Source organism: Bombina bombina, chromosome 5 (assembly GCF_027579735.1).
Source record: "Bombina bombina isolate aBomBom1 chromosome 5, aBomBom1.pri, whole genome shotgun sequence".
Classification (NCBI taxonomy): domain Eukaryota; kingdom Metazoa; phylum Chordata; class Amphibia; order Anura; family Bombinatoridae; genus Bombina; species Bombina bombina.
In genome coordinates this window covers 511,618,356-511,640,630 of record NC_069503.1, presented here as the reverse complement: position 1 = coordinate 511,640,630, position 22,275 = coordinate 511,618,356, and the positions used below count along the sequence as shown (strand labels likewise).

The 22,275-nt window shown below is 39.2% G+C and overlaps 1 protein-coding gene across 1 annotated transcript in view; it reads right to left on the bottom strand.

Annotated features, from left to right (window-relative positions):
* The window catches only part of AMPH (amphiphysin), a 519,511-nt gene that overhangs the window by 175,985 nt on the left and 321,251 nt on the right, over positions 1–22,275 (bottom strand). The window contains exons 4-5 of the mRNA XM_053714425.1: positions 7,465–7,559; positions 5,743–5,838 (exon numbers count right to left, since the gene is read on the bottom strand). Coding sequence (XP_053570400.1) covers positions 5,743–5,838; positions 7,465–7,559 — 191 coding nt within the window. The remainder of the gene's footprint in view (positions 1–5,742; positions 5,839–7,464; positions 7,560–22,275) is intronic.

Below are 22,275 nucleotides of genomic sequence, written 5' to 3'. Positions count from 1 at the left end.
TACTTTATAACATTTAAACCTCTTAATGTCTGCCTGTTTCTAAGCCACTACAGACAGCCTCTTATCGCATGCTTTTTTATTTGCTTTTCACAACAGAAGACTGATAGTTCACTTGGGCCATATGGATAACATTGTGCTCTGTCCCATGGAGTTATTTAAGAGTTAGCACAACACAGTACAAGTCAATAGATAATAAATAAAAAGTCATGTGGTCAGGGGGCTGTCAGAAGATGCTTAGATACAAGGTAATTACAGAGGTAAAAAGTGTATTAATATAACAGTGTTGGTTCTGCAAAACTGGGGAATGGGTAATAAAGGGGTTATCTACCTTTTTATTAAAAAAAAAATTATAGTGTAGACTGTCCCTTTAACATTGTGACTCAAATAAACTTTTCCAATACTTGTGGTCAAGAAGTCATGAATTCATATTGTAAGCATATGATCAGTTAATGAGTTTATTTACATTGTTGTTGTTTTTTTAAGGTGGAGTTTATAGGTTTATGGTATGATGAATCTTAAGGAGGAATTCCTTGTGGTACTGGGGTGCAGTATATGGGAGAAACACCAAAGTGTATTATAGGTATGTGGCCCCTTACTGATTATTATAATTTTGCTTTTATATAGTTGTATATTAGCTTTTATGATAACATGTATCAATTGACAGACAGTTGGCACATAAAACAAACCCATAGAAAGCTATCATTTGATCCTACTGGAAAACGTAGAAAAGAACTTCAGAAACTGGTTGAAGAATCAGTCACTTTGGGTATCTGAGAATCAAATGTAACACTTGGTACCTGAATTTCCAATTGTACCCAGTTTTCACTAGCTGCACAAAATACATAAGGATTTGAATATACGACCAAACAGGCCTATAGTCTTGAGCTCAAAGTTTTTCTATGTAAGGTTCCGGAGCTCTTACTGTCCTACAATTATTTTATGTTCAGTGGTTAATGTTTCCTTCAGTGCTGCCCCCACTAACTTGTTAGTGGAAACTTTAGAATATCTTTTCTACCAAAAATACCCCCCCCCGCTAATATTGTTTTATATAATGTTAAATTGACAACCTCATTTATTTACAGGATTGATTCAGGCTTTGACATTTTTTCTGATGTATTACAATATCTCTATCAAAATAATATTTGACATTAGAATGTAAAATGATTTTGAAATCCGTTACATAGACCTCAGCCTAAGAAGGGGGTGTGATACAAGATAGTATAATTAAATCCAATCTTGTCAGCCTTTTAGCTATAATTGAGTAGATGTGCTGATGTTAAAATACTGGTTAACGTCAGCTGCATTCAAAAGGAGAGCCAGTATTGCCATGGAAACATTCAGTTGCTAATTAATGTTAAGATCCATTGCAATTTATTGTGAATATTATAACAATTAATACTGATGTAACATTTTCAAACTCTTGTAAAATGATAGTTTTCAAGTTTTCATAGTCAGTCATCATATTTTACAATAAAATGTAATACCTGTATGTTATTATTTAAATCACAAATGGCCCACTGAAGGCCCATGGGTCAAATGTGGCCCTCTGCATTTGTTTTTTAGGCACGTGTGAAAAAGCAGAAATAAAAAATATAAATTATGCTTACCAGATAATTTCCTTTCCTTCTGTACAGGGAGAGTCCACAGCTGCATTCCTTACTTATGGGAAATACTGACCCTTGCCACCAGGAGGAGGCAAATACACCCCCCCACTTCCCTCATCCCCCAGTAATTCTGCCGAGGGAACAAGGAATAGTAGGAGAAATATCAGGGTGAAAAAGGGTGCCAGAAGAACAATTTGAAATTTAGGGCCGCCCAACGGAGAACACCGGCAGGAGCTGTGGACTCTCCCTGTACAGAAGGAAAGGAAATTATCTGGTAAGCATAATTTATGTTTTCCTTCTTAATACAGGGAGAGTCCACAGCTGCATTCCTTACTTATAGGAAATTATATCAAAGCTCTAGAGGACACTGAATGCTAACAGGAGGGCAATAAGGAGAGGCGGCCCCCATCTGAGGGCACCACAGCCTGCAAAACCCTTTCTCCCGAAGGCTGCTTCAACAGAAGCAAAAACTTGTTAAAAAGTTTTAGGAAAAGAAATGTAAGGAGGAACAGGCAGCCACCCTACCAATCTGATCCATAGAGGCCTCATTTTAGAAGACCTAAGAGGACGTCACTGTTCTCGAGGAATGAGCCATAATCCTCTGATGAGACTTGTGTCCTGCTGTCACATATGCCAAGCAGATGATTCTCCACAACTAAAAGATAAGGAAGTTGAAGACGCCTTCAGACCCTTATGCTTCCCAGATAGATAACAAACAGAGAAAAAAATCTGTCAATTCCTATGTAGCCTGAAAATAGAACTTAAAGGTACGACTCCATATTATGTAGAAAAACTTTCCTTCGAGAAGAAGGAAAAGGGCATAAGAACAGAACCACAATTTCTTGATTGAAGTTGCGATTTGACCCAACCGTAGTAGGAAATCCTAACTAGGTTCGAAGAACAGCCTTGTTATCATGGAACACCAGATAAACAGGGTCACATAGCAAAGTCGGAATCTCAAAGACTTATGCACGCAGAAATAATAGTTAGACGGAAGGAATCTTCCAAGATAACAACTTAAAATCAACCTCATGCATAGGTACAAAATTAGTCCGATGCCAAACAGTAAGAACAAGATCTAAGCTCCAAGAAGGAGCATTTGATCGACACACAGGTCTGATCGTAGCAGAGCATTAACAAAAACTGTACGTCCGGAAGCTCAACGAGCTTCTAGTGCAGTAAACACAGACAGAACCAAAACTGTCTCAACAAGGAACGAGTTAAGAGGCCCTTCTCCAGACCCTCCTGGAGGAAGGCAAAAGTCCTTGCAGACTTAAATAGTGTGCAAGGGCGAACCCCGCTCTTCACAGAAGAAGGGGTACCTCCACACCTCATGATAGATAATGAGGAACCGGCTACGCTCTTGAAGGAGAGGACCAAAACCTCTCAAAAAGCCCTCTTTTGACTAAGACTAAAAGTTATCTCGCAGTTCGCCACAGATAAATAAGATTTGATGAATCAAAGGGGCTTTGTAGCAGAAGATTCTTGCAACAAGGTAACCCTCATGGAGGAGAAGATGACATCCCCACCAAAACACGAACCCTGATCTTTGCGCCCATAATGGAGCAATCAGTATCACTGACGCCTGCTCCTGCTAGGTTCTAGTCACCACTCAAGGAAGGAGTGATATGGTCGAAAAGGAAAAATTGTATTAAACCTCCAAGGCACTGCTAATGCATCCATTAGCTCCACCTGAGGATCCCTGAACCACAACCTAACTGTGGAACTTGGTGTAGAGATGGGACATCCTGAGATTTTCATCTGGGGACCCATTTTAGTTACAAATAACCAGCCACCCCTTGGATGGAGACCATATCACCAGAAAAAGGGAATGTCTGAAGAGAACATCCGTCCCGGGTGACCCCACCTGGAGAGTGGATCGCTAACAGCGAGCAGTAGTGGGCTTCCGCCCTCTACCAAACCCGAGATACTACCCTCATTGCTAGGGAGTCTCTCGAAGACAGACCAGAATCTATGGACTGGGACAAACCAAGTAGAATAAACCCTCAGAACAAAGGGATTGCCTGAAGATCTATAAAGTTAAACGGCAGGGAAACTTCCTAATTCCATGGACCTCATGCCCTCTTGGCATGCTCTCACCATCCTGACGGACTATGACCAAAGTAAAAACCGCTCCGGAGGAATATGAAAAATGTCCCTCAGGACAAGGAGATCTGGACAAAGACACTAAAGAGCAACTCTCTCAATCAGTAGTCCAAGGAAATCTGCTAAGACAGATTCAAAACAGTGCCGCTCCACTGTCTCAGCATACATCGAGCCTCTGCTGAGGTGAGACCTGGTAAAAGGAATGAATCCCAAGATGGACCCCATGACAAATCCACACCAGCCAACACAGAGCCAGCGATGGCCTGAAGGAGGTCTGGAGGGCATCACCTGATGAAGCTAACTCATAACTTCCCAAGTCCGATAGAAGTGTCTCCATGTCTATGAAGACTAAATTAGCATCCAGGAATCCACCCTGGTGCCTACACCCAAGAACTCAGGTCTATATATACTTCCATCCCTAAAGATCGAAAAAGACAAATGAAATCTCTAATGGTCTTCTATTAGAGGAGACGATGGTGGATGAACTAGAATCATCTAAACAAGAGAAGCTACCGCCAGATCTGGATTCTGGTCACTGCCAAAGGAAAACTTACAAGCAGTAGCAAGACCAAAATGGAAGGAGCAATGTACTGGAGTGCTGATCCAGAAATGAGAACCTTAGGAACCGGAAATAATCCCTGGAGAGGAATGAAAAGGTATGATATCCTTCCTCAACAGTGGTCCTGCACTGCTCTACTCGAACCAAGGGTAGAGTGGACCTTATAGTCTCCCTCTAGAACGAGGAGGCATGAAAAGCTTGCTTAACCACTTTAGGACCCAAATAGGACGAGAGTCCCCTCCCTCTATGGGACCTTGAAAAAACGGTTTGAATAATATCCAAACCTCATTGCAATAGGCCCAATGACTCCAAAGGAGAACAAATAAAAAAACTGTATCCACCTAAATTGGCTTCCTTCTGTCTGTCTGGAAGACAGGATCAAAAGAAGAAAAAACTGCCCTGGAAGGCTGAGATTTGAAGTCTACCTATGAAATGGAGACCGTGACCACTCCCGGTCACACAATGCGCAATGCAGGACCGCCACTGCTAAAGGTAAAGTGCGCCAAGCTTAATAAAACTGCGCAGCTCTCAAAATAAAAGAGCAACCTGTACGTTCCATATCAGCCTATGAGCCCAACACATCTAACACATATAAGCAGCATAAATCACATAAACAAATATGATTAACACCCACCTGTACAACAATCCCCCTCAGGAGATATTAACCCTTGATTCCATAAAAATAAAGGAGTCCCACTGTGACCCTGTCTTCTAGCATTACATATGTGTAAAAATGAAACGATCTTACCGGAATCTATGCCGTGGAACAGACACGCAGTCCTTCAAGTGTGACTGTAGCATAGCTTCTGACATGGACTTGAGAGATAAAAAGCAGACAGTGAAACTTGTCAACACTGATTGCTTAGGAGCTGTTAATATGAGTCTGGATGGTTTCGCAGAAAGACTCTCCCTCCATCTCTAGACTCTAACTTTCATCAATGCTCTGACTGAGAGCCTGACAAGACTACTTAAAACTCCAGTCCCATTTTGAAGGGTAGATACCCTTCATAAGGAACTACTCTGAATCTTCTAACACTTCTCTGCCAACCTCGTGTGATGAAAGGCAAAGAATGACTGGGGGATGAGGGAAGTGGGGGGGGGGGGGGTATTTAAGCCTTTGGCTGGGGTGTCTTTGTCTCCTCCTGGTGGCCAGGTTCAGTATTTCCCATAAGTAAGGAATGCAGCTGTGGACTCCCTGTATTAAGAAGGAAATGTGGGCTTTAGGGGCTTCTGGTGAGGGGCAAACAAGATGGCCACAAATCCAAAAGAGCCGTCTGGAGTATAGAGCAGCAGACAAAGGGTACCATGCAACCTTATCTAAATCAGGCAGACATTTTTAGAAAATATTATTATTAGTGTATTTATATTTATCTGTGCCCACCACGTGTTAGGAACTTGACCATCACAGACTAAAAAAATATTCGTCACCATGGTAAATTTCAGAGTAACATGTATTTTTAATTGTTTACATACTTTAATATCAGGAAACTGTCCTAAATATGTATCAAGTGTTAACAATGCGCCATCCACTAATTTCTGATGAAAGTCTTCCCACAGTACGTCACATTTCTGCAATGAAATAAAAAAAAAATGTTAACTATTATGAATTGTAGTAATCGAATTTATAAAAAAATAAACTGTGTATTATATATGTCACTAATAAATAATGAATGCTGAAAATAGCCTTGGTCTGCTGCTTTTCAGCTCATTTCAGTGCCAGATTTCTTAGAGTAGCACAGATATTCTAATAAATCCAGTGCCAAAATTAGCCAAATGCTACAGACCGCAGCCATTTTCTGCATTTGTTTCACTAGCAAATAACGAATTCTGAAATAATCCCAATATCTATCTACTATTTATACTTTTTGTCAACAATTAACTCATAAACAGATTGTAAACTTAGCTTTATATTAATGGGACATCTAAGTGTTTTGTTACACATAGTATAAATCACTAAGTACTGCATTGCTAAATATTTTATTAGTTTATCATATCTTATTTTCTGTGGCCAGTTAGGGAGAGATTTAAATGAGATCCTGTACTGATCCAACAATTTCTGTGTAAGGTTCAGAGTTTAAAGTCCTGCAGGATCCACTTTAAGGGACATGAAACCCCAATGTTTTTTCATGATTCAGATACAACATACAATTTTAAACAAGCTTCTAATTTACCTATATTATCAAATTTGCTTCAGTCTCTTCTTATCCTTTGCTGAAGGAGTAGAAATGCACTACTGGGAGCTAGCTGAACACATCTAGTGAGCCAATCACATGAGACAAATGTGTGTAGCCACTCACCAGCAAGCTCCCAGTAGTGTAGGATATGCCCTCCCAAACCTCCCGCCAGCACCAGCAGATGATCTTTACAGACGGTGATACATACAGTGTCACTGTCTGTAACGATCTGGTATCTGTCTACATATGGAACCAGAGCACCGATTGTGCTCCGTTTCCAAATGCAGACAGATGCCTGCTATTCAGGAAGAGCTTGACAGTTGAGACCACTGGAGCTTCCTTCAGCTGCAACGTATATACGTTATGCGGTACAATGGGCTTCGTACCGCATGGCTTTTATATGTCATATTTGGTCAAGGGGTTAAAATACATATTATAGAATTTTACAATAAAATACATATAAATAAAACATTGTATATTCATGTATAGTATTCCCATGATCCCCAGCTCCTATAGGTTTAATATTACATTTTATTTTGTTTCAGGCGGACAGAGATCGCCTTGATTGACACCCCCCTGCTGGCGGCCGATTGGCCGCGAGTCTGCAGGGGGCGGCGTTACACCAGCAGCTCACAAGAACTGCTGGTGCTATGCTGAATACGGAGAGTGTATTGCTCTCCGCATTCAGCGAGGTCTGTCGGACCTGATCCGCACTGTCGGATCAGGTCCGACAGACCTTTGATAAATATCCCCCTTAGGCACTTCTAATGATGTGTACTGCTGAATCTAATATGTACAAGTGACACTTTTTGTATTAAAAACGTAATCCTATTTTTAGTTTTCACATTGTAAATTAAGAAAATAAATTACAAAAATGTGTGATGAAATGTTAATTTCACTTAAATATAGAATTTCACAGACAGTTTCAAAGGTATTATTAGCTTTTTTGGCATATATATGTCTTTCAATTATATCTTTTAAAGAACAACTTGTAAAATACAGTATATATTAACGTTCTTACCTCGCCCACCAATTTTACATCATCTCTTCCATACCACTCTGGTTCATAAACTTCATGGAGAGACTCTGTGAGTTTTAAAGAGGCCTCTTGCATACCTACAATGTAATAAAACAGTAAATATTAAGTGTGTGTGTGTGGGGGGGAAGCATAGCAATAGACACAAAAAAACATAAAACTTGCCCCTTGTCATCTCCTTCATAGAAAAGAGAGGATTCTACTGTTTCAAATTTGTTGCCTTATGAGTATGACATTCTTGCTCTGATATGATGGATGAGAACAACTCAAACATAGATTAAGTAAATGTGAGATGCTAAAACTGTATTGTTCTCATTGCCAAAAAACTCCACATTACTTTAAAATGTTTCAATTGAAGTAGGATAGTTTAGTATTTGTTCATTTGGAGTAATGAACCTTAACCAAGCATGATAAGAGAAGGTAAATGATCTGATTTATGTCAGGATTACACTGCAGAGATAAGTACAAACAATGTGCAGTAAATGGACATTAAACACTAAGGGCTAGATTACAAATGGATTGCTAATTTATTGTGCGCCCGCAAATGAGAAAATTTGCCCATTTGTGGGCGCGCAATAATTAACCAGCCATTACATGTGACTGGTTATTGCTAACGCAAGCTTGTGGTAGCAATTAGCTCTTCTAAAATAACCAGAGATCTCTGGTTAATTTTATAAATATGCCCCGAAAATACAGTGTAATGTATTTCATTAAAAAACAAAAATTGTACCATTCTTATTTTTTAATAAAATAACTGCACTAAGGCAGTATTTTGGGATTAAAGTTGGCGGGAGTGGGGTGAAAAGTGCCTTTACATTGCTGTCTATGGGAACTGTGTGTTCTCTGTAAATATATATATATGTATATGCTTATATACATATATATTAATGTGTTAATATGTGTATATGCTCATATAAGCACATAAATATATATGTATATAATCTTATACATATATATTTATATTTGCTGTCATCGCTGAATTACTTAGCCCCTTCGCTGCGCTTAGGTTATGATGCACGATGCTTCCTAGCAATGCGAATGTGAACTCATGTTCGCATTGCACTTAACTTTTAATACATTAGCGTGCACTGGAATTACTCAATGGAGAGCTAATTTTGCTTGTGCGCAAGCGATATTTAGTGCTCCACTTGTAATCTGACCCTAAATAAATGCTAGATAGAATTATGTATTCAAATAAAAAAATAACGTGCTAATACTATACAGATATATGTTTTTGTTATATTGGTTGTTTAAATATTGAAGAATTAAGTGTAACATTTTAGCATCCATTAACCCATTCACTACCAGGAATCTTGGCCAAAATACCGGAGAAGTTTTAGCATTTTTGCTATCACTCCATTTAAACAGAAATAGAGCCTTGTTTTTTTATTTACCTTTCAAAAAAAATATATTTTTTTAAGTAGGCCACTGGTTTTCAAACCTGTTCTCAGGTCTTTCCAACAGGTCAGGTTTTCAGCATTACCTTGGGTGAGAGCAGGTAGAATAACCATATTTACTAATCAGCTGATTATTTCACCTGTGCTTCAGTTCAGATATCCTCAAAATGTGGTCTGTTAGAGAGGCCTGAGGACAGGTTTGAAAACCAGTGATGGGGCCCATTTTGATAAATTTCATACCACCATTTCACAAATTTTGGGTTTCTAACTTAAATTATTTAAATACTGCTTGTGCAATCACAACACAAATTATTTTAAAAGCTTCTCCCCTTGTTAAGATATAGCAGACATAAATGGCTTTGCCATTGCTTTTTAGTAGTTAGCATGCCGCTAAATGCAGCCACGCACCACACTTCTATTATTCCCAGCAGTGAAGGGGTTAATGAAGTAACTTGCAAGGTTAATTTTATCTGCAGTGTAGAGATTACCCACACACCGGACACCTCCCACCCCTTGATCCCTACTTAACAGCTCTCTTCCCTCCCTCACCCTCCACTGGTTACCACCATCATAGGTACTGGCAGACAATGTGCCAGTATGCAGTTTAGTTGTTTTTTTTTTAGTTTTGTTTTTTTAATATGTCTTTTTTTTTCCTGCAGTGTAGTGATCCGCCTCAACCTCCCACCTCCCTGGTCCCCCCCAAATAGCTCTCTAACCCTCCCCCTCCCACTGATTTTGGCCATCTTTAGTACTGGCAGATGTGTGCCAGTACCTATACATATGGTTTTTGTTTTGTTTTTCTATAGTGTAGTAGTCCTCCCCCCCCAGCAATTGTTTTTCTGTAGTGCAGCTCCCCATCCCTACCTCCCTCCCTCCCTCCCTCTCCCTTCATTTTATTTTCTGTGGTGTAGGGCTGGACCGACCACCCGCCTCCCGGTTTCTCACTCACACCTCCCACCGGCACCAGCAGATGATTGTTACAGATGGTGACACACACTGTGTCTGTAACGATCAGGCATCTGCCTTCATATGGAACCGAAGCACCAATAGGCTCAGGGACTCCAGCTTCCTGAAGCTCCAAAGTATATATATGTCATGCGGTATGATAGGCACAGTACCGCATGACCAATATATATGTCATTTTGAGTTAAGGGTTTAAAGGGACAGAAAAGTAAAAAATGTAACTTTTATGATAGAACATGCAGTCTCAACAAAACATTTACATTTATTTTATTGTCTTGATATCCTTTCTTGTAGAGTAGACTGAGGGCAGCAATGCACTACTGGGAAGCTAACCGAACAAATCTGACGCCAATGACGAGGCATATATGAGCAGCAATCACTAGCTAGCTCCAAGAAGTGCATTGCTGCTCCTAAATCTACATAGGTATGCTTTTCAACAAAGGATAAAAGCACAAAACACAAATGATTCCTATTCAATAGAATATGTGATAATAGCAACTTGAATGGACCAGTCCTGTCCCAGACACAAGAGAAGAAAAAAAGTGCACTAAAAACAAAATATATCCACAATCACAGTCATAAATTATATTACACATTTTAACAGTATAAAAAGAATTATGGAAATAAGAATAAATAATCCACCGGTGGCCTCATACAGAACTTTACCATGGGAATTCCCTCTTGAATCTTACATTCAAACACCTTATTGAAAAACTAATGAAAAGTCTGTTATTATAAAGTCTCTTAATTAAAACTCTCTTATAAACCCTTTTGCAATAAGAGTCTGTTCATTGTGCTAGTATCTCACTCTGAAGGTCTTTTCCTCTCAACCTCGCTTACCTCTTTGTCATCTGCTGTGTCTTTGCTTGTGTTTTCACTAATCCAGTCCCCAAGCTTGGGGCACAAAGCACATAAATATGGTAAGGAATAGGGAACGTGAACTCCACTAACCTGTGGCGAATGGCAGATACTACAAGCTAATCGAGGTAAAGGTGCAGTTATTTACAAAGGGTGTACACTTTGTATTGGTTCTCATCCTGCTCAACCACTCCCAAAGGAGGAGTCTTTCCCTATAAAAGCCCTGCAACTCACTTTAATCAGTGATTGGACATTGCTGCACTTTGTGTCTGTGTTTCCTGACATTCTGTATTTGCTATTATGCCTTATACCCTATTTGTTTTAGGATCCTTGACTCCTGGCTTGGCTATAAGTGCTGTTCTTTTGCCTTCCTCTTGTCTTTTGCTTATTGGACTGATTATTGGCATTGACCCTTGGCTTGGCTATATGGACTGGTCTTTTATCTTGCCCTTACCTGCTATGTTTGCAGATTGGACAGATTACTGGCATTGACTCCTTGCTTGGCTATCTGAACTGCTCTTTTGTCTTGCCCTTAACTGTTATATTGCTGATTGGACAGACTTTGGGTTTGAGTCTGACCTGCTCTGTCTTTCTACCTGCAAAAAACATAAATTATGCTTACGAGATAATTTCCTTTTGTATGAGGAGCGTCCACGGCTTCATTCATTACTTGTGGAAAATACAGAACCTGGCCACCAGGAGGAGGCAAAGACACCCCAGCCAAAGGCTTAAATACCTCCCCCACTCCCCTCATCCCCCAGTCATTCTGCCGAGGGAACAAGGAACAGTAGGAGAAATATCAGGGAATAAAAGGTGCCAGAAGAATAACTAAAATTTAGGTCCACCCAACGGAGAAAACGGGCGAGGGCCCTGGACTCTTCTAATACAGAAGAAAAGGAAATTATCTGGTAAGCATAATTTATGTTTTCCTTCTTAATATGATGAGAGTCCACAGCTTCATTTATTACTTGTGGGAAACATATACTCAAGCTCTAGAGGACACTGAATGAAAACGGAAGGGTAAAAAGAGACGGGGATCCTATTCTGAGGGCACCACAGCCTGCAAAACCTTTTGCCCAAAAGCTGCTTCAGCCAAAGCAAAAACGTCAATTTTGTAAAATGTTGAAAAGGTATGTAAGGAGGACCAGGTAGAAGCACTACAAATCTGCTCCATAGAGGCCTCATTCTTGAAGGCCCAAGGTGAGGCCACAGCTATACTTGAATGAGCCGTAATCCTCTGAGGAGGCTTATGTCCAGCTGATTCATATGCCAAGCGAATAATGCTCCTCAACCAAAAGGATAGAGAAGTGGAAGAAGCCTTCTGCCCTCTACGCTTCCCAGAATAGACAACAAACAAGGACAATTCCTTCGTAGCCTGAAGATAGAATTTCAAAGCCCGAACCACATCCAAATTATGAAGTAATCATTCCTTTGAAGTAGAAGGATTGGGACACAAGTAAGGAACCACAATCTCCTGATTTATGTTGCAAACAGACACAACCTTAGGGAGAAACCCCAACCCAGTACTAAGAACAGCTTTATCAGCATGAAAAACCAGGTAAGGAGTCCATTCTCTAAACCATCTTGGAGAAAGGAAAGAATCCTGGACACCTTGACCTTATGCCAGGGGAATCCACGCTCTTCACACCAGAATTAGTAGGTCCTCCACACCTTATGATAGATACGACGAGTGACTGGCTTTCTAGCTTGAATGAGAGTATCAATCACTCTCTCAGAAAAAACTCTCTTGGCTAGGACTAAACGTTCAATCTCCACACAGTCAACTTCAGAGAATCTAGATTCTGAGGAACAAAAGGTCCCTGTTCCAGCAGATCCCTGCGACAAGGTAACCTCCATGGAGGAGATGAAGACATCCCCACCAGATCCGCAAATCACATACTTTGCGGCCACGATAGAGCAATTAGAATAGCTGAAGCTTGCTCCTGCTTGATGCGGGCCACTACACGAGGTATAAGTGGTAACGGTGGAAAAATGTAAACAAGGCTGAACCTCCAAGGCACTGCTAATGCATCTATCAGCTCTGCCTGAGGATCCCTGGACCACGACCCGTATCTGGGTAGCTCGGTATTGAGTTGGGACGCCATGAGATCTATCTCCGGCGTCCCCCATCTGTTGCAAATCTCCGCAAACACCTCGGGATGGAGAGACCATTCCCCCGGATAAAACGATTGTCTGCTGAGAAAATCCACTTCCCTGATGTCTACACCCGGATTGTGGATTGCTGACAGTGAGCAGTTGTGGGCCTTCGCCCATTCCAGAATCCGAGATACTTCCCTCATTGCTAGGGAGCTCCTCGTTCCTCCCTGATGGTTGATGTAAGCCACCAAGGTAATGTTGTCCGATTGGAATCTGATAAACTGGGACAAACCCAGAAGAGGTCAAGCCTTCAGAGCATTGATAATCGCTCAAAGTTCCAAAATATTGATCGGGAGGAGAGATTCCTCTCAAGTCCACAGACCCTGTGCCTTCCTGGCACCCCAAACAGCTCCCCATCCTGATAGACTTGCGTCTGTATTCACAATCTCCCAGGATGGTCTCAAGAAGGATGTCCCTTGGGACAGGTGATCTGGACAGAGCCACCAGGAGAGCGATTCTCTCGACCGGTTGTTCCAGAGAAATCTATTGAGGCAGATCCGAGTGGTAGCTGTTCCAATGCCTCAGCATGCACAGCTGAAGAGGTCTGAGATGGAATCTGGCAAATGGTATGACATCTATGCTGGACACCATAAGTCCAATTACCTCCATACACTGGGCCACAGAGGGCTTTAAGGAGGTCTGGAGGGCAAGACAATTGGAAGTAATTTTACAACGTCTCTGGTCTGTAAGAAATATCCTCATGGATATGGAATCTATTATCGTACGCAGGAACTACACCCTGGTACTGGGAACCAGAAAACTCTTTCCTAAGTTTATCTTTCATCCATGATATTGAAGAAGAAGAAGTAGAAGAGTTCTTGAATGGTCCTCTGCCAGCCAACAGGATGGAGCCTGAACCAGAATGTCGTCCAAGTATGACGCTACTTTAATACCTCTGGAACTCGCCACCGCAAGCAGAGCCCCCCAAACCTTTGTAAAGACTATTGGGGCAGTAGCTAGCCCAAATGGAAGAGCAACAAACTGAAAGTGGTGGTCCAGAAACGTAAATCTTAAGAACTTGAAGCAATCCTTGTGTATTGGCACATGAAGGTAAGCATCCTTCAAGTCTATTGTAGTCATGAACTGTCCCTCTTGAACTAAGGGCAGAATGGACCTTATCGTCTCCATATTGAACGATAGGACCAACAGGAACATGTTTAAGCACTTTAGGTATAGAATCGGGCAAAACGTACCCTCCTTCTTTGGGACCACAAAAAGGTTTGAGTGGTACCCCAGACCTCTCTTTGCTAGAGGTACCGGCACAATTACTCCCAGGGAGGATCCAGAACCCAAGGGTCTTGTACATCCCCAAGCCAAGCCTCCACAAAAAGAGATAGTCTGCCCCCAACATGATCCAGCAACGGATCTGGGGCCGCCCCTTCATGCCAATTTAGTTTTGGCGGGCTTCTTGTTCTGCTTGGATTTATTCCAAGATTGAGACGGTTTCCAAGTTCCCTTGGACTGCTCAGGCTTCGTGGAGGGCTGCTGGCTTTGGGATTTATCCAAACGAAAGGGAGGAAAATTAGGACCTCTCCGTTAGGTTTATTCTTCTTATCGTGGTGGATATGATTGAGTCCAGGCTTGAACCTTCCCCTTAAATGGTTCTATAGAGCAACTTAACATTTTTTACTACAAATAAAATACAGCACATAAATTGCTCACTCTTTCTTACATTATTTATATCTATAACAAATATAAATCACTACAGACATACTGTATGTGTACTATAAAAACAACTCATATTTCTTGTCCTGTTTAAACCAGCAGTAAAAACCTTAAAATAATTGAAGCCATTTTTGTTTACCGCATCAAATTTAAAAAAAAATTGCAGTTTATTTTTAAATGTTTTTTAAAAAAAATTATAAATCAATGTTCTTGTGCTGGAAAAAAACAACTTTTTAATAAAAAAATAAAAAAACTTTATTTAAAGTAATTTTCTTTACTGGATCTAAAATACATTCAGGTAGATTACAAGTTATGCGCGCTATAGGGAATTTAATGAACGCAACAAAAGTTGCGTTATTTCACCCCCTATAGCGCAGCCATTACAAGTTTTGAAACAGCCGCCTTGTGCGTGCAATATGGTTGCATTGAGCTCCATACTGCACACAATACAAGCGCTGTTTTGACGTGCTCGTGCACGCTTTCCCCATAGACATCAATGAAAAAAACCTAACACCTGCGATCACGGAATGAAAAGCTCCGTAACACAGCCCCATTGATGTCTATGGGGGAAAAAAAAGAAAATGTTTAAACCTAACACCCTAACATAAACCACACATCTAAACACCCCTAATCTGCCGCCCCCGACATCGCCGCCACGTAAATAAATCTTTTATCCCCCTAATCTGCCGTTTCTGATATCGCCGCCACTATACTAAAGTTTTTAACCCCTATTCCCCTGCACCTCAACATCGCCCACACTATAATAAATCTATTAACCCCTATTCCGCCGCTCCCCGACATCGCCACAACTAAAAAAAGCTATTAACCCCTAATCCTCTGGCCTCCCACATCACTACCACTAAATAAATCTATTAACCCCTAAACCGCCAGCCCCCCACATCGCAACAACCTAAATTAAACTATTAGCCCCTAAACCTTACCCTAAACCTAACCGTAACCCTAACCCCCCCTAACTTTAACATAATTAAAATAGAGCTAAATTAACCCTTTCCCACGTGGGTGCTAAGGTGATTGAAGTTTATTTTATTTTTTTTAATTTCTTTTTAATTTTTTTTTTAACGTGTATATTTTTTTTTCAGATCCCCAAGACTTGCACCGTTGGAAAGGTTAGGCAATTACCTTTCCAACGGTGGGTCTTGGGGGTCTGTAGCTGCTTAGATGCCTGAGATACAGGCTTCTAAGCAGCATGCCCCCTTTCCCTATACTTTGTATTGTCCATTGTTAATAAAGTTGCGCGGTGACGTCACCGCGCAAAACGTGAAGCCCCGGCGATGCCTGTCACTATGTAGGAGCGGGTGGGAGCCCCTAGATCTCCCTCAAGGTGGGAGAGTGCTAGTGACGGCTCAGAGCCGTCATTAGCACTCAAGGGGTTCAAGTTACAATTATTAACTAACTACCTATTTAAAACTAAATACAAACTTACCTGTGAAATAAAACCTAAGCTGCCTTACACTAAAACTTAACATTACAAAAATTAAAACTACCATTACAAAAAATAAAAAACACTAAAATTACACACACAAAAAAAAACTACCATTACAAAAAATAACAAACAAAATTATCCAAAATATGAAAAATTATTCCTATTCTAATATCCTTTAAAAAAAAAAAAAAAAAACACCCCAAAATAAAAAAGCCTAATCTATAATAAACTACCAAGGACCCTTAAAAGGGCCTTTTTGTGGGCCCTCAAAAGGGCCATTTGTAGGGCATTGCCCTAAAGTGAACAGCTCTTTTACCTGAAAAAAATACAAATTTCCAGTAACATTACAAACCCCCACCCCCCCAAATCCACAAAAAAAAAGAAAACTATCTAAAAAAACCTAAGCTAACCATTGCCCTGAAAGGGGCATTTGAATGGGCATTTAGCTCTTTTGCATTGCCCTGAAAAGGGCATTTAGCTCTTTTACGAAAAGCCCTAATCCTAAACTAAAAAAGTTTTTTTTATTTTGGGGGTTGTAATTTAGTATTTTTTGTAACTAGTTTGTAATTTTTATAGTAGCGTTAGGATTTTTTAATGTGTATTTTAGTTTTATTTAATTGGTAGTTAGCTTAATATTAGTTAAATAGTTATATTAGTTTAATTGTTAGTTTAAACTTAGTTTTTTTTATTTGACAGGTAAGTTTTAATTTAATTACTAGTTTAAATTAGTTTATTGCGAAGTGGGAGGCTTTCAGTTTAGGGGTTAATAGTTTAATTTAGTATATTTCGTTGTGGGGGGCTTGCGGTTTAGGGGTTACTAGGTTTATTATAGTGGCGGCGGTGTAGAGCTTAATAACTTTAGTATAGTGGGGGAGATGTGGGCGGACGGCAGATTAGGGGTTAATAATATTTAAATAGTGTTTGCAATGCGGGAGGGCGGCAGTTTAGGGGTTAATAACGTTATTATAGTGGTGATGATGCCGGGAAGCGGAGGAATAGGGGTTAATACATTTTATTAGTGGCGGCGATGTCAGGAGCGGCAGATTAGGGGTTAATAGGTTTAATATAGTGTTTGCGAGGCGGGTGGGCCTCGGTTTAGGGGTTAATAGGTAGTTTATGGGTGTTAGTGTACTTTGTAACACTGTAATCTACCTGATTATTTTTCCTTCCGGAGATATTAACCTTTGATTCCATAAAGATAAAAGGATTCACACTGTGACCCTGTCTTCTTGCGTTATCATATGAATATAAAATGAAACGATTTTACCGGAAACACCGCCGTGGAACAGACACACAGCCTCTCAAGTTTGACAGTCTTGTAGCATCGCTCCTGACATGGACTTGAGTGACAGAAGCAGGCAGTGAAACTCGCCAACACTGATTGCTTAGGAGCTGTTAATACGAGTCTGAATGGTTTCACAGAAAGACTCTCTCTGCATCTCCAGACCCTAACATTAGTCAATGCTCTCACTGAGAGGCTGACAAGACTACTTAAAACTCCAATCCCATGCCGAAGGGTACTACCCACCATAAGAGACTACTCAGAATCTTCCGACACTTCTCTGCCATCCTCCTGAAACGAAAGGCAAAAAATGACTGGGGGATGAGGGGAGTGGGGAGGTATTTAAGCCTTTGGCTGGGGTGTCTTTGCCTCCTCCTGGTGGCCAGGTTCTGTATTTCCCACAAGTAATGAATGAAGCCGTGGACTCTCCTCATATTAAGAAGGAAACCTCTCTCCACATACTCTGCACACTGGGTCCCAGCATAACTAGAACAAGAGAGTTAACCCCTGACACTTTCTCAATAAATACAGAGAGGAATTCAAGATCTCCTTGATATTAATAATGATCAAGACTGCTATGTGCAAAAGGGCAGATCAATGCAAACGATTGGATGGAGAAGAATGCTGGAGTGGCGACAGAGAATCTGCAGCCGAGGATGCAACAATCAACCAAGAGGACTTCACTGTAACTCATAATTGAGTGAGTATCCACAAAAAATGGGGCAGGAAAAAAAAAAGCAACTGCTTTACTTTCAGCAAATCGTGAGTAAGTCTCGATTGTAATTAATCTCAAGATCATCTTATTGAGTAAGAGCAATTTAAATAATTTTATTCTTTATACATATAAAAATAACTGAATATAAATCCTTAGGAGGGCAAACTTAAATAGTTCTATAGAGCAACATGTTTTATTACAAATAAAATACAGCACATAAATTGCTCACTCTTTCTTACATTATTTATATCTATAACAAATATAAATCATTACAGACATACTGTATGTGTACTATAAAAACAACTCATATATTTTTGTCCTGTTTAAACTAGCAGTAAAAACCTTAAAATAATTGAAGCCCATTTTCTTTACCGCATCAAATTTTAAAAAAATATTGCAGTTTATTTTTAAATGTTTTTATTTTTTAAAAAAAATCAATGTTCTTGTGCTGGAAAAAAACAACTTTTTAATTAAAAAACAAAAAAAAACCTTATAATTTAAAGTAATTTTCTTTACTGGATCTAAAATACATTCAGGTAGATTACAAGTTATGTGGGCTATAGGGAATTTAACGAACGCAACATAAGTTGCGATATTTCACCCCCTATAGCGCAGCCATTACAAGTTTTGAAACAGCCACCTTATGGGTGCGTTATGGTTGCGTTGAGCTCCATACCGCACACAATACAAGCACTGTTTTGACGTGCTCGGGCACGCTTTCCCCATAGACATCAATGGGAAAATCGTGGAATGAAAAGCTCCGTAATGCAGCCCCATAGATGTCTATGGGGGAAAAAAGTAACGTTTAAACCTAACACCCTAACATAAACCCTACGTCTAAACACCCCTAATCTGCCGCCCCCGACATCGCCGCCACCTACATAATGTTATTAACCCCTAATCTGCCGCTCCAGATATCCCCGCCACCTAAATAAATCTATTAACCCCTAATCTGCCACTTCCGATATCGCAGCCACCTAAATAAATTTATTAACCCCTAATCTGCAGCTCCCGATATCGCCGCCACTATACTAAAGTTATTAACCCCTATTCCCCTGCACCCCAACATCGCCCCCACACTATAATAAATCTATTAACCCCCTATTCCGCCACTCCCCGACATCGTTGCAACTAAATAAAGATATTAACCCCTAAACCGCCAGCCCCCCACATCGCAACAACCTAAATTAAACGATTAACCCCTTAACCTAACCCTAAACCTAACCGGAACCCTAACCCTAACACCGCGTAACTTTAACATAATTAAAATAGAGCTAAATTAAAGTTACAATTATTAACTAACTACCTATTTAAAACTAAATACGTACCTGTGAAATAAAACCTAAGCTAGCTACAATATAACTAATAGATACATTGTAGCTAGCTTAGGTATTATTTTTATTTCACAGGTAAGTTTGTATTTATTTTAACTAGGTAGACTAGTTAGTAAATAGTTATTAACTATTTAATAACTACCTCGTTAAAATAAATACAAACTCACCTGTGAAATAAAACCTAACCTGCCTTACACTTAAACCTACCATTACAAAAAATAAAAAAACACTAAAATTGCAAAAAATAAAAAAACTACCATTACAAAATATAACAAACAAAATTATCCAAAATAATAAAAATGATTCCTATTCTAATACCTTTTTAAAAAAATAAAAAACCCACCCCAAAATAAAAATGCCTAATCTATAATAAACTACCAAGGGCCCTTAAAAGAACCTTTTTGTGGGCCCTAAAAATGGTCTTTTGAAGGGCATTGCCCTAAAGTTAACAGCTCTTTTGCTACAAAACAAAAAAGCACCCCCTAACAGTATACAAACCCCCACCCCACAAACCCACAAAATAAAAATAAAGTAAAACCTAATCTACCCATTGCCCTAAAAAGGGCATTTGTATGGGCAGTGCCCTTAAAAGGGCATTCAGCTCTTGTTCCTGCCCTTAAAAAGGCATTCAGCTCTTTTATGAAATGCCCAATCCCAAATCTAAAAATAAAAACCCTCCTCAAAACGAAAACAAAACATTACATAAAATAACAAACGAATTATCAAAAATAATAAAAATTATTCCTATTCTAATACCCATTTAAAAAAAAAAAACACCCCAAAATAAAAAACCTAATCTATAGTAAACTATCAATAGCCCTTAATAGGGCCTTTTATAGGGCATTGCCCTAAGTTAAACAGCTCTTTTACCTGAAAAAAAATACAGTCCCACTAACATTACAAACCCCCACCCCCCCCCCCCAACCCACAAAATGAAAAAAAAATATCTAAAAAAACCTAAGCTAACCATTGCCCTGAAAATGGCATTTGAATGGGCATTGCCCTTAAAAGGGCATTTAGCTGTTTTGCATTGCCCTGAAAAGGGAATTTAGCTCTTTTACGAAAAGCCCTAACCCTAAACTAAAAAAGTTTTTTTTTATTTTAGGGGGTTGGTTGGGTGGTGAGTTTTACTGTTGGGGGGGTCTTTGTATTTTTTTATAGGTAAAAGAGCTTTTTAACTTAGGGTAATGCCCTACAAAAGGCCCTTTTAAGGGCTATTGGTAGTTTCTGTTTCTGTTTAATTTTTGATAATTTTGTTTATTTTTCGTAATTTAGTGTTTGTTATTTTTTGTAATCTAGTATTTTTTATTTTTTGTAATTAGATAGTTTTATAGTAGTGTTAGGATTTTTTAATGTGTATTTTAGTTTTATTTAATTGGTAGTTAGTTTAATATTAGTTAAATAGTTATATTAGTTGAATTGTTAGTTTAAACTTAGTTTTTTTTAATTTGACAGGTAAGTTTTAATTTAATTTAAGATAGTGAAATTGTAATTTTAATATAAAGTTAGGGGGGCATTAAGTTTAGGTGTTACTAGTTTAAATTAGTTTATTGCGATGTGGGGGGCTTTTGGTTTCGGGGTTAATAGCTTTAGTATAGTGGGATCGATGTGGGCGGACGGCAGATTAGGGGTTAATAATATTTAAATAGTGTTTGCGATGCAGGAGGGCAGCAGTTTAGGAGTTAATAACTTTATTATAGTGGTGACAATGTCAGGGGGCGGAGGAATAGTGGTTAATACATTTTATTAGTGGCGGCAATGTCGGGAGTGGCAGATTAGGGGTTAATAGGTTTAATATAGTGTTTGCGATACGGGAGGGCCTCGGTTTAGGGGTTAATAGGTAGTTTATGGGTGTTAGTGTACTTTGTAACACTTTAGTTATGAGTTTTAAAGGGACAGTAAACCTTAAAAATAATGTTATATAATTCTGCACATAGTGCAGAATTATATAACATTATTTAGGTGCTATAGCCATAAAAGCATTTTTTTACCGTTTAATTTGCTAAAATACAGCGCTTTTACAGACCTGCTCTCTGCTCTCTGCTGAGCGGGTCTGTTATTTTTAGTCAGCGCATCGGGCCAGCTGTATAGTCACAGCCCGGCCCGACCGCGCCATAAGACTAAGTGCAGCTCGCTCCTGTGACAGTATGACACTATGTGCAGAATTATATAACATTATTTTTAAGGTTTACTGGCCCTTTAAGTAACAGATGCTCTCAGATGGCGTTACAGATCTTGTCGTTAGAGTGTAACGCAAGCTTTTTAGCCTCACTGCAAAACTTGTAAAGGCTGCACTATGGAAGTCCCATGAAAAAACGTAATTTTTACGTGTGCGGGACTGACATTGCGTTACAGGCTAAAAGGTTTGCGGTACAGCTATACTGACCAGACTTGTAATGGCTGCGGTGCTGTTTTAATGCTGAAATTACCATTTTTTTCAGCGTTAAAAGACGAACGCACAACTTGTAATCTACCTAATTTTTTTTTTAAATGTAATTTTGCCTGGTTTATTTTGCATACATATGTCCTGCACTGAATAATATATACAGTATATATATATATATATATATATATATATATATATATATATATATATATATATATATATATATATACTGTGTGTGTGTGTATGTATATATATATATATACTGTGTGTGTGTATGTATATATATATATACTGTGTGTGTGTGTATGTATATATATATATATACTGTGTGTGTGTATGTATATATATATATATACTGTGTGTGTGTGTATGTATATATATATATATACTGTGTGTGTGTGTATGTATATATATATATATACTGTGTGTGTGTATGTATATATATATATATACTGTGTGTGTGTGTATGTATATATATATATATATACTGTGTGTGTGTATGTATATATATATATATACTGTGTGTGTGTGTATGTATATATATATATATACTGTGTGTGTGTGTATGTATATATATATATATATACTGTGTGTG